The sequence below is a fragment of the Embiotoca jacksoni genome, unplaced genomic scaffold (assembly GCF_022577435.1).
Source record: "Embiotoca jacksoni isolate LCO1_2020_lvr unplaced genomic scaffold, fEmbJac1.0.p SCAF_26, whole genome shotgun sequence".
NCBI lineage: Eukaryota > Metazoa > Chordata > Actinopteri > Embiotocidae > Embiotoca > Embiotoca jacksoni.
Genome location: NW_027185377.1, coordinates 1,054,490 through 1,067,492, shown reverse-complemented (window position 1 = coordinate 1,067,492; position 13,003 = coordinate 1,054,490). Strand labels below are relative to the sequence as shown.

Genomic DNA, 13,003 nt, shown 5'->3' with positions numbered 1-13,003 from the left:
ACAACAACGCGCTGCTACGGCAAGCTGCAGTCCCATGTTTTGGGTTTAGCGTTAGCTCAAACCGGAGCTACAAAATCCTACATCCCATAAATATTATCCTGTTTTTAAAGAACGTCTGAAGACATGCGAAGAATAAAAGTCTGAAACGGACTGATTGACGTTTTATCGGAAGCAGTTTGGAGGTAAATGTTTATAAAAAGCTTCACGTTAGCGAGCTAAGCTAACTGCTGCTGCAGCAAAGACTCGTTCTAAACATAAAACCATCAAACAGCTGTTAAAGCTTCCTGCTGCATCTCCATAGCAACGAGGAGGGAAGATAAACAATAAACAGGTGAACGTTGAAATGTCAGATACTCAGTAGATTATAGTTCATGACGTTGAAGCTTAAAGGCTTTTTATTTCCTAAATTGTCTTTAATCTCCTTCCTCGTCTCAGGACATCTACTCATACTCCATCCTTGTCTCCATCCTTGTCTCCTTCCTTGTCTCCTCCCTTGTCTCCTTCCCTGTCTCCATCCTTGTCTCCTTCCTTGTCTCCTCCCTTGTCTCCTTCCCTGTCTCCTTCCTTGTCTCCATCCTTGTCTCCTTCCTTGTCTCCTCCTCTTGTGTCCTAGGTTTCAGCGTCATGGTGGACATCTCTGTGAAGGGTGAAGCCGGGTGGGTGTGTCCCGCTCAGGGACGTCTCCTGGCCGACGTCCTGCTTCCCGTTCACGTCGGTAACGAGGACGACGAGGAGCAGCTCGGTCAGTCAGACGGAGAGGAGACGAACCGGTAAGAAGATTGAAATAGAAGAAGCTTTGTGATGAGTGAGTGGTGGTGCGTTCACTGACCCCCCCCCCCCCCCCCCCCCCCCCCCCCCCCAGCGGTGGTCCCGTGCTGTTGGAGCAGGTGGAGGAAGGCTCTCCGTGTGTGCTGACGCTGCACGGCGGTCCGGACGCCATCGGCCGCCTGCTGGTCGTCAGCGAGGCTCGAACCATGGAGGTGTACTCTCAGACGGGGGAGTACCGCGGGACGGTGCGGGGGACGAGGGACGACGGGGTCCTGACGGACAGGTACGGACAGACGGAGAGGATTTTATATGTTAGGCTTATATAATGTCATAATTTGTCAGAAACCTTTTTCGTTCCAACAGCTCCTCCCTCCTCCGTCTTCTGGCTCCTCGACCAGAAAAATCTAGTTTTAAACTGAAATTGAGTTTCTTTGTTAACGAACCCACAAAAACCAGGAAACAGAAAGCAGTTCATCCAGTTACAGGAGCAGGTGTGACAGGATCAGGATCAGGATCAGGTTTCCTTCGTGTCATCTCCTCCGTCGCTGCCGTGTGACCGGTTGATTAAATGGTTCATCTGAACGACAGGCGTCTGATTGGATGATAAATGGCTGCTTCCTCTCTTTGTGTTTCAGAGCTGACGGAGGACCTTTCTATAAGAAGCAGCTGGTCCTTGAGGATCCGTCCTCAGCCTGCGAGGTGAAGGTGAGAATTAAATAAAGCTTTTCTACATCTTCTAAACATTTTAATCTCGACTGTAAATCTGTTTAAACTGAACCAGTTCACTCGTATAAACCTCAGTTGTTGTTGTTGTTGTTGTTGTTGTTGTTGTCGTTGTCCTCCAGCTGCTCTCCCTGGCCGGTCGCAGCAGCGTGTTGGTGTGCCGGGTCGTCGTGGGTCTCCGGTCCCCGCGGCCGCGTCCGGCCCGCGGCGCCGGCATCGACATGCAGCGGGTGCAGAGTCTGGTGGAGGAGATGGGGAGGAGCCTGTCGCCGGGCGCCCAGAACCTCATGGACATGGTGCAGCTCCAGCAGAAGGTGAGGGGGCGGAGCCGGGGGCGGAGCCACGAGCGGGCGGGTCGATCATTCCTCTTCGGTTACACAGTGAATCATCTCGTGTGTCTCTCCAGAATCAGAGCGGCTCTCTGGGCGGTTTCCTGCCCCTCCTGATGGGAGGCGGAGCCTTGTCAGCCATGGCGAGGGGAGTCGGCGTGGCGGCGGCGGCCGACTCCACGGTACGATCAACCTCCGGTCGGTCCCGCGGGTCCCGTTAAAACACGGAGGAGCTGCAGCTTTACAAGATGCTCAGAGATGTTTCATTTTATTTTACTGCTTATTTTAAGTCCCAACATGAAATTTATGGTGATTCCTCGATGTCTTTTTTAAATGTGGATTTGGTATAAATATCTCCAGAAACAGGGAGGTTGAAGTTTGGAGGCTCTTTTAAAGTTATTAAAACTTCAATTTTTATCCCTTTTTTGTAATCTGATTTTTAAGAGGTTGTCACGGGCCGTTCACAAATATTAAAAAAACATTTGGATACCACTTTATATCCATTTGTACTGAGGAGCCACTTCACGAGAATAATCGTGGCTTAAATACCATCAAATGGTTGAATCAGGTTGAGCTGACCGACTCGCTGCAGTTCCATTTGGTTTTCTAGTTCTTGTGATTTTTTTAGTTTTCTTTTTCCTCAAAGATGAAACATTTGCATCTAAAGTTTTTCCAAACTGATTGTTCTTACAGATATTGAAAACTTGATGAAAATAAAACGTGGATTCAGGGAATATTTAGACACACTGTGAGTCAGATGGCTTTTAATACGTCCTCCTTTCTGTCTGCAGCCTCCAGCCGGCTCCTTCAGACCTGCAGACGATGGCGGGACGTCCGAGGACTCGGCCTTCTCCTCTCCAGACCTGCCGCTCCACACCGGTAAGGATCCTCGTTTCTCTGCGGCCCGATAAGACGGACGGTTCGGACATTACGTTGATTTAGAAGAGATAATACGTGTGTGTGTCAGTCGCAGGTTTTAATGACCAACCTGAATTTAAAAAGTAGAAATAAATAGATCAACCTGCGTCTCCAGCGAGCGGCGAGAACGGCGGCCCGACGAGCCCCGCCCAGCTGGCCGAGATGATGTCACACTTCCTGAAAGGGGGGGGCCGCGGCCAGATGTTGGGCCCCGAGATGCTTCCCGTGCTGCAGAGCGTCTGCGGTCAGGTGACCCGGCTGAGACTGGACGACGCCGCGGCGGAGAAGGAGAAGGAGGAGAAGGAGGCGAGGAACGGCAGCTGGTGAGTGGAGGGATTTCAGTTTGTGACCTCGGTGAAACTTTTATTGGTTTTAGGTTGAACTCGCTGCTGCGACTCACATTTATCTTCTTCTGTGGAACAACTGATTCCATCAGAAACGTTGTCATCAGAGGATCTGGCTCCACCTTGTGTCAGAAAGACGTTACTGATTTGATGACTCTTATCAGGCTGAAGAAACATCTATTTTTCAATAAATACTTTTATTTAAAATTATGAATGATAATAATGAACTAGTATTATAATGACTGTTATACTTTTATATATATATATATATATATATATATATATATATATATATATATATATATACAGAGGAACAGATTATGTTTTTTATGCGGGTTCAATATCAGTCTCTTCTTGGTCGTTAATAACAGACTTCACAGACTAAAATTTTAATCCAAATGTACACTTTAAAATCACGTCATGAACATAATCATTTTAAAAGTCAGTTATCTCGCCCCATATTTTATTATATTCATGCAGAATTTATCTCAATAAGTAAATCAGAAATTCTTTTGGGGGGCTGCGGCATTCAGCTCGACCTTTGACCTTTCCGACGCCCAAGTTCAGCCGTTAACTCACGATTAAAAGGAAACATGTCGCAGAAACATTTCTGTTGTTCGGTCGTCGTCAAACAGCTGAAGATGAAAACAGAAGCTCCGTTATTCAGAGGAACAACAGCTGTTTGTCTCAGACGTTTTCCTCCTTTCTCCTCCGAGTTCGCGTCCGCCCGTCACATCGGCAGATCTCCGTCCCACGTGAGGATTTAAGTCGACCGGCGTTGTCATGGTAACCAGTTAACAGCTGGTCAGACAAATGTGAAGCGTTAAAATGGTGCCAAACTGAACCGAAACAAATGAAATCACGTTTTTTTGTTTTTTTTAACCGACGCTGACACAAAGACGCGTTTCTGAGCCACAAACTGCAGATTTTATAAATCGTTCTCTTTGTCCGAGCCGAGCGGCTCGTTGGCTGAGAGACGTCAGCTGAGACGTCAGCTGAGTGAGTCCACATCGAGGAGAGGACGGCAGCCGGACGGTACGTCGACTTAACGCATGATCAGGACCTTCATACTCCGATTTAACTAATAATTATATATTTAATATAATTACAAATCCAATTATATGAAATGATGAAGCTTATTTTGCTTCACAGTTTCTAATCACATGAAGAAATCGTTACTGGAAGTCTTGAATGTCAAATGCTGCTTTTTATTCTTTTGAATTCATTCTTGTGAACTTGTGTTTGACAGACTGACAGAAAGTCGTTGATTTCAGTCGTGCAGCTCATGAAAGTGGACGAACAGATAATATTGACAGTTTTGCAGGTGTACTATGTTTCCATGGTAACGCTCAGCAAAACCAGCTAACCAGCTGATAAAAACGGAGACAACACGGCTCCTAATTTGCGTTTGAGCTTTTCAAGACGACTGAAGTCACAATTTTATTTATTGTTACTTTCTTCTGTGATTTTTTACTTTCATTATATTTCTAGCTGTCATCTTTTTTCTGCTGGAGTGAAGCAGGACGAGAAGTTTCATGCCGTTTTTTCTGTCAACCATGTTGTTAAAAGTCTTGATTTACCCAGAATTCATTGCAAATTTAGTCCCTCCTAAAGGAGCAGTTTGCAAGATTTAGTGGCATCTAGTGGTGTGTCTGCAGATTGCAACCAACGGTACAACGCTGACCACAAAACTCGTTTGTCCCGCTCCAATTCTGAGATGACGAAAACACATCAAGTCTTACTTTCAGCTGATTAAATACTAAAAGAACAGCAATTATGAATATTTTATTCCGTTTCTACCAATAAATCCTCCTGAATCCTACAAACTGGAGCTAAAATATGTGCAGCTGATAAATTTAGACGTCTTAACTGAAGATCCAGTAAAATTCCATCATTGTGAAACTGGTCTGTGCTGAAGCTGCTCTGACTCATCAAATACACAAATACCTCCAGAGTATGAAATACATTTTGCTGAGTAGACAGAAAGTGAAGATCAGAGGTCGGGATTTCCCCCGGTCAACACACACACACAGACACACACACAGACACACACACACACACACACACACACACACACACACACAGACACACACACACACATACACACACACACACACACACACACACACACACACACACACACACAGACACACACACACACATACACAGTTTCCCGGAGCTGCCAGAGTTGAAAGATTCTTCGAGATCTTTTAAGGTTTTTAAAGGAATCTGCTCAGAAAACCACAAAACATTCAAAAGTACCGTAAACGTCGGTGGAAAAAGAAGGAAATGTTTGAAGCTTGGTGGTCAGCAGAAGAGGACGGTGGTTCGCTCTCAGTCTGTGTTTATGTTTGAGGTTTTGTGTCTGATGTGGCTTCATGAAGCGGACTCACGTCTCCTCCTCTGATTTTAATCACAGTGCCGTTATTATAACTTAAAACTGGCTTCACTCAGCTTGATCAGGTCGATCTGCTACCTGCACAACTACAAGCTGTTTTCTTCTTTACATTTAATGGAAAAGACTTTGAATTACATGCATTTGATTGAGCTCACCACTTTCTGATCTGGAGGACAAACACAAACAGGACAAACTGACACAAAATAAAAGCTGAGGTTTTAACCTGCGTCTCCCTCTTGTCCCTCGTCTCCTCAGGGAGCTGGACGCAGCCATGGAGCGCCGTCTGGAGGAGATGGAGCAGAGGCTGAAGGAGCACATGGACCGGCGCCTGGACGCTCTGGAGCAGAAGCTGGAGAAGGCCCTGCTCGGCGCCCTGCCGCTGGTCGCCCTCAACCACGGGGCGGCGGGCGGAGCGGCGGGCGGGGCGGCGGGCGGAGCAGCTGCGGGCGGGGCGGCTACCGCCGGCACGACGGAGCACATCTCCCCGACGCCGGTCATCCACTGAGGGACTAACCTGCAACCTGAAGACCTCGCTGCCTCCTCAGACGTGGACACTAACAGAGACAGCAATAAAACAACAAAAAACATTTTAATTCAAACACTTAAAAAAGCACCTGAAGTGTCTCCGGAGAAAAACATCTCCAACTCTGACGGTTTCTGTCCGCCTTTTTAAATCTGGTGCAAAAACCACGTGAATGTCCTGATCATGATGTTCAACACCTGATGGAAACAACAGAAAGTGGAAAACCTGCAGCGGAGCTTCAGTTTCTCCTCAAACACAGAAACATAAAGAATTAACTCGTTGCAGTGACATGATTTTAACCAGCTTGTAACTTTAAAATGATTTACATCCATTTATTCCACTTTAAATTGTAAACACTCCATAATCCGTGTTATATCTGCACCGAGGCTGCAGCTAACGGTTGCTAACGATTAACTGACGTCCTCAAATGTCTCAATTTGTCAGATTAATGCTCCAAAACTCAAAAGACATTCAGTTTTAAAGGAACACAAACAGATTAGAAGGTAAATCTTCACATCTAAGATTCTCAAACCGGAGAATATTTTGGCGTGAAAACGACGCAGCTGTAAACATTCACCGATCTGTTACGAAAGCTTTGGGTTACTTTGGTTCGACTGCTGTAAATAGAAGGTGTAACTGTATTTTAACATGTTTTAAATAATGTACATGTGTGTAAACTGTTAAAGCCACTGTTCTGACCTGTGATGTCCAAATGTACTGACGTGAAAGGCACATAAAAATATATTTATACTAATCAATGTGCTGGTTCTTTTGTTAGTTAAATTTGTAAAAAAAAAAAGTTGTAAAAAAGGTAATTTAATAAGACTTTTCAGAGCTTTAAAAGGATGTGACAGAAGTCAATTTCAGACCTCGAGAATGACTGGAACGTTTTGGCGTCTGATTTGGTATCTTTGGGTTCTGAACCAAAACACGAGTCAGAAAGCGTTGATTTATGGACGTCGTGTTTTCGCTGGAGGAAAATGTTGCTCAACGGCTTCCCGAAAAAGGTAGAATCAACTTAGCTGATGTTTCCTGCCAGGACTTCCAGTAAGTGACTCAGAAAATGGGTCAGAAATGGAACCATCAAGGTCACTGAAAGTCCAAACCAGTCGGTCCAGTCTGGGAACCATCTGATGTGAATCTGCCTTGTTTTAAGAAAGAATATCTAAAAAGAAATAAGAGAAGAAAGTCAATGCCAAGGTTTGTAATGAATCGACAGGCAGCTGTGTGCCGAGTCATCAGAAGTGAAATGGGTCACAGGCTACATAAAGGAGGACAGTAGATTAAAGGAGGACATTTTGTTGGCCGTGTGGAGGACAGACGCCGAGTCAGCAGTGGAGGAGAAAATCTGCAAAAAAGCAAAACAAAAAGAAAACCTGGCATCAGCTTGTCAAATGTAAATATTTGCAACTTCCCCAGTTGTCTACAAATATATTCTACTTTTTTGGACATTTGAATGTTTTCATTTGGTCTAAATGGAATAATAATGGATATTTTTTTTTAAGGCCGACAGCTTTAAAGTACAGAAACAAGGTGGACACAGGAGGGATGAGTTGCAACTGAAGATAAGTTTAACCCATACATGTGCAAAGAATCCAAGAACACAAGGTGGAAGCCGGAGGAGCGTGAGGGACCAGCTGACTGACACCACCTCATGGAGCCAGACCAGGTGAGCTGAATCTCCACGACGAGCTGACTCCACCCACCAGACCGAAGAGGCCTGCTCATGAACAGGTGGGTCCGATGCACGATCAAGATGAAACTGATTAAACTAAGGAGCAGAGCAAAGACAACGCAGGACAGTTCAGTAGTACCACCGAGATTAAACACTTTCTCCTTAAAGTGTGGGAATGAGCCCATGTGCAAATAAAACTCAAACGAGGTGGAAGCCAGAGGAGAGCGAGGGTGGCACCACCTGACCAGGTGCGCTGACTCCGCCCACCAGTTCTCAGCTGCATTTCCACACTGCTCTTCTAACATGCAAACAAAAAGCAGCCTCTACTTATGTAGTTGTTTTGTTTTGAACTCAAATTCAAAATATAAAAGTTGCACAAACATAGAATTTCAATTAACTAACTTACGAACAAACTTTCTGAGTCACTGTATATTTCATATGAAGCTAATTCTGCTTAATATCCACAGAACAGTATGCACAATACTACAGAATTTTCAATAATGTACAGTGACTACTCGGCACATGTTTCTACACTTAATCTTTATTCTAATCAATTTCTATTCTGCTTATTTATTTCTTATTTGAATGTAAATAATTCTACATTTTGCCTTTATTTTTTGTTAACTTCCCTCAAGGTTTATTTATCTATCTGTCATTGCTGCACGTTAACAAACAAATGAATTATGATATTTGTGAAAATGATGAGCTGCTCAGAAAATAGTCCTTCATCTGACCTCTGCATGAACCTGCACAGAAAACACGATTTTAACCGTCACGCAACACCTTCACTCCACTGGACCTTCTCACACACTCACACACACACACACACTCACACACTCACACTCACTCACTCACTCACACACACACACACACACACACACACACACACACACACACACACAGGGATTGTCGTGCTGTATTGAACCGAGTGTGTAACATGGCACAGAGGGAGGATGTGACAGAGTCGTGGGATGTTTGTGAGATGATGGGATTGTTTTTCTCCGTCTCCTTGTGAACAGAACTCAGCCAACGGACTTCAGTTTCTCCTCTGTTTGTTTTTACATGTGTGTACGATTAAATATCCATAAAGAGAAAAATACTCTGAAGGTTCAGTCGCTCGGGTTCAGCCTGATTTCTTCTTGGCTCTTCAGTGAAAACAGTGACATGCTGTATGTTATGTTCTCACAGATACAACTTTGTTTTTGTAAAGATTAATGTGCATCTGATTTAAAATGAATCGTTATTGGGCCAATAAAATGTCAGAAAACAGACAATCAACCAGAAACAAACAGATACAACTGTGGGATTGTTTTTTTAAATGATTAAAATGGTTGTTGAACTAGTTGCTGATTCATTTTCTGTAAATCTGTTGATGGTTTCAGGTCGAAAAAGAAGAATTTATTTGGAGTGGTGTTTCAGGTGATGCTGTGGATTGACGGGTGTCGTGATACCACGTTGTCCAATATGTACAAAACACCAAATTATCATATTAGACTGAGAAGTTATTCGTAATGAGATTCTTTGGTTTTGTGAAATAAAACACATGAACTTTCTTCATAAAACCAAAAACAGTTAATTGATATTTGTCAAAGGAACTTATCAAGGAAAAATGATCCTTTGCCCTCGCGTGCTGCAGGTCGGGGATCCAGCGGTTCGGGGATCCAGCGGTTCGGGGATCCAGCGGTTGGGGGATCCAGCGGTTGGGGGATCCAGCGGTTGGGGGATCCAGCGGTTCGGGCCACCGGCTCCCCGATGTGCAGCACGCGAGGGTTGGCATATTCCCGCTTGCAGTTTAAATTTTTTTCTCCAGCTCGTTCTTTATTCTTCTTAAAAAATGTACTTTATTTGGCGGCTTTAACATCTTCAAAAACTCATGAAAGTTGGTGCCTGACGGGAGTTTCATGAGGTTGGAGCATTGTTTGACCTTGAACATCAACTTCCTGTGTCACGGACAAACATCAAACGTAGCCGCATCGCCCTGGTTATATATATTTATATATACTATAGACTCTAGACTCTATAGTATAGAGTCTAGAGTCTATACTATATACAGTATACTCTACACTATATATTCTATACTATATACTGTATACTGTATACTCTATACTGTATACTATATACTCTATACTGTATACTCTAAACTCAAGACGGTTTTGATGAGCGAAAATGGTTTATAAAGACAGCTTTTTTTTAAAAATAGTTTTATTCCCTTTTCTGAAAACATTGTCGTCAAACACAGATAAACAAACAAAAAATAAAACAATATTCCCAAATATTCCCTGGAGGACGTACAGTACCCGGTGAGACTACGGAAACCTGCAGGAAGCTCTTTGATGCGTCGAGGACGGCGTTAGTCGGATATAAAAAGGTCGTCGACGGAGGAAAGTACACGAAGAAGAAATCAAACTAATACGAGACGACAGGTTGAAGCTGCAGCTCCCAGAGAATCGAAGGTGTGTGTGAGCGTTATAAAAGGAAAGAGGAATAATTACAAGTTCTGGGCGTGGCCCCCCGACACACACACGCCCCCCTATTGGTTGGTTGGTTTTTGAAGTGTTCGTGATTGGTTGGTTGGAGAGCCGGCTCGGCGTCGGTCGACCGGTCGAGGACGTCGTGGACCGGAGGTCAAGGCTCGATCTCCTCGGGGACGATGGTGAGCAGGACGTCCTCGTTGCCTCGTCTCACCAGCATCCGCAGCGTGGTGTCCCGCCGGATGGCGGCGCTGACGTCGCTGGCCGAGGTGATCCGCTCGCCGTTGATGCTGATGATGACGTCGCTCTCCTGCAGGCCGGCTCTGTCAGAGACAATCAAGATCATCTTTAGTAGAAAGTCTCCCAAGGACTTACTCTAAATGTTTGTTTCTGATGTGAACACTTTTTTCTTTTTTCTATTTTTATGAAACACTCTTTGCTCTCTGAAGGATGTTCATCTAAACTTTTGATGTGTTGAATAATATAAGTCGTGAATATTTAACGTTAAAGATTTACAGATGATTAAACCAAGTCTTGAACTAAGTTAACAGGAGCTTTAAGTTCAGTGTTTTTGTCATGTTTCGTAACGTTCCCGTCAGAGCGGCTTCTTTTAACTTCCTGTTTACGACCCATTAGGACCTTAAGGAGCCGCAGGTGGTCCCACCTGAACGACTCTCAAGGTGTCAACGAGCCCACAAGAAGTCCAAACCTCAAACCCCAGTTTCCTTCAGATTAGACTAATAAATGTTGTAATAAAGTCAGAGCTGATGCACGTCTGTCCTCTGAGTGCTTCCCAGCTGTTCGGTGTTTCAGTGAAGCGACCTTAAAGTCATCTCTTTCACTTCTTTAAACGCCGCGGTTCCTCTTTCGCCAGCTGACGCGACGCCAAAGAAGAAATCCGAACGTGTTCGACCGTGACTGAAGCGGTCTGTCGGAGTCTGGGTGGGAAAACATTCAGACTCCTGCTGCCAGCTTTAAAACATCCACAGCTTAGACGTCCCTTCAGAGAGATCAGACGCTCACGAACCCACCGAGAAACAAGAAAACACGCTGAGTCGGCTGTTTTCTCAGGTGGGACGCTGCGGTTTGTTTTAAATCTTTCCTCGGACAGAACAGAGAAGCTGAACGCGGCCAGACGGAGATTTTCTATCTGCTTTAAAAGATTCTTTTAACCTGCTGTGAAAATACAAGTTGATTTGTTTGAACGTCGGATGAAGTGAGAAGCGATGAGACACTCACGCCTCGGCCGGAGTCCGGCTGATGACCTCGATGACGTACGCCCCCGAGGTGACGTCGGGGAAGTCGGACTGCCGCTCCTTCAGCTCCTTCGCCAGCCTGAGGCGACCCGAGAGGAAAGAAACGGACAAAACATGACGAGTCAGACAGTCGACACGAAGCATCCTGCAGCTGATTGGTCCACGGAGCTCCGTGGTTACCTGTTCATTATTAGACTCCGCCCTTGTTTTGGAGCCAAATGTCTAAAATCAGAACGATGTATTGTTTTAGTCTAAATAAGTGAAATGTGGCTTCGTCAAGGAAACAAAATACCAACAAATAATTACTGCAAAAATGATGGAAATATCACGTTTTTTCATGAGGTGACGCCACAAAAAAAAGACATTTAGTCTCTAAACAGACAAATGGGAACGAAATGATAAAACAGTGTGAGGTTGAGATCTGAAACATGCGGTACGTATCCAACTGTGTCATTCAAAATAAGAAGCACCTTGACCTTTGACCCTCTCGGTCGTATCTGTCGCCATCTGTAACGCGACATTTGAAGTGAAAGTGAAAACGAGAGCTACACAGCTTCAGCGCCATCAACTCTCTCCGCGGCTCAGTCGATGTGACGTATCTCCCGCTGCAGAGGATTGTGGGTCAGAACATCCAGAGCAGCACGCTGACCGGATGCGGTCGAACATCCTGGTACTTTTTGGCGAACTCCATTTATCATACTGAATGTGTTTCTGGCTTTTTCACGGTCTGATAGCGTCGGTGGAGGACGACTGTGAAACACACGCTCCGGTGTTCCTACGGCGCAGCTTGTTGTGGTGTTTTCAGGGCGTTTCCTTCCTCGGCGAGGGCGTCGCTCTGACCCGAAGCCCGATGACGAGGCGCGGGTCGACTTACATTCCTGCACGAGCTGCTCATCTGGCAGCTGAACTCACGCCGTCGTATCGACACGCGTCAACGCCGAGGCTGAAACACATCCGCTGGAGACGATCTGACCTCAGAGACCAAGAAACAAATTCATGGTCTCTACATTCAGATCGGGACGGAGTGGGCGGAGTCTGATAACGGCATCTGAACGTTAACCGATTGAAACACAAACGTTTGAAGGGAAACAGGAACTCACGTCGGAGTGAGACTCATCATCCGGACTCCGATGTATTTCTTCTTCGGGGACGTTTTACCTGCAGAAACATAAAGACGTGCGGTTCACTCGCTGCCTTCATCATCTTCATCATCGACTCTCTTCATCTTTTTATCATTCAAGTCGACAGGAAAAACACAGAAAAGCATCTTTTGAGAAATATCATCTGTGTAAAGATTTAATTCTGAAAAATGAAACATTGGTTGTTTTTTCTTTCCTGGAAAACAAACATCATTTTTTTTGCCATGAATGTGAAACAGCAGGAACTTTACAACAGATTTCCTCTCTAATTAGGAACAAATTGCTCGGTTCCTTTTTTTGGAAATAAATAAGAGTTAATGTGAGGAAACTATGAGGAAAGTTTCCTGTAATTCAGCTGGAAAATACTAAAAATAAACCGTCACTGTTACTGAGACGAAAACTGAAAGATGTCCTGCGTTACAACGAGAGACGTAAATAATGCTTCACTGCATGCTGTCC

General features: G+C 44.8%; 2 protein-coding genes across 3 annotated transcripts in view; one reads left to right on the top strand and one right to left on the bottom strand.

Annotated features, from left to right (window-relative positions):
• The first annotated feature begins 6 nt into the window (after positions 1 to 6).
• cunh10orf88 (chromosome unknown C10orf88 homolog) lies at positions 7 to 6,757 on the top strand. 2 transcript variants are annotated; one of them, XM_069159950.1, is made up of 9 exons: positions 7 to 331; positions 614 to 770; positions 863 to 1,051; positions 1,404 to 1,473; positions 1,614 to 1,805; positions 1,898 to 2,002; positions 2,612 to 2,699; positions 2,854 to 3,061; positions 5,736 to 6,757. In XM_069159950.1, the coding sequence occupies exons 2-9, from the start codon at positions 625 to 627 to the stop codon at positions 5,983 to 5,985; spliced, it is 1,248 nt and encodes a 415-aa protein (XP_069016051.1). In that variant the 5' UTR covers positions 7 to 331; positions 614 to 624; the 3' UTR covers positions 5,986 to 6,757. The 2 variants fall into 2 exon arrangements, with proteins under 2 accessions (XP_069016051.1, XP_069016050.1); XM_069159949.1 differs by having other exon boundaries at positions 8 to 182.
• A 3,105-nt stretch (positions 6,758 to 9,862) lies between these two features.
• htra1b (HtrA serine peptidase 1b) overlaps positions 9,863 to 13,003 on the bottom strand; it is a 16,190-nt gene continuing 13,049 nt past the window's right edge. Inside the window, exons 8-10 of the mRNA XM_069159930.1 lie at positions 12,506 to 12,563; positions 11,389 to 11,484; positions 9,863 to 10,472 (exon numbers count right to left, since the gene is read on the bottom strand). Of these exons, the coding sequence (XP_069016031.1) occupies positions 10,304 to 10,472; positions 11,389 to 11,484; positions 12,506 to 12,563 (323 nt within the window). The 3' untranslated portion in view covers positions 9,863 to 10,303. The remainder of the gene's footprint in view (positions 10,473 to 11,388; positions 11,485 to 12,505; positions 12,564 to 13,003) is intronic.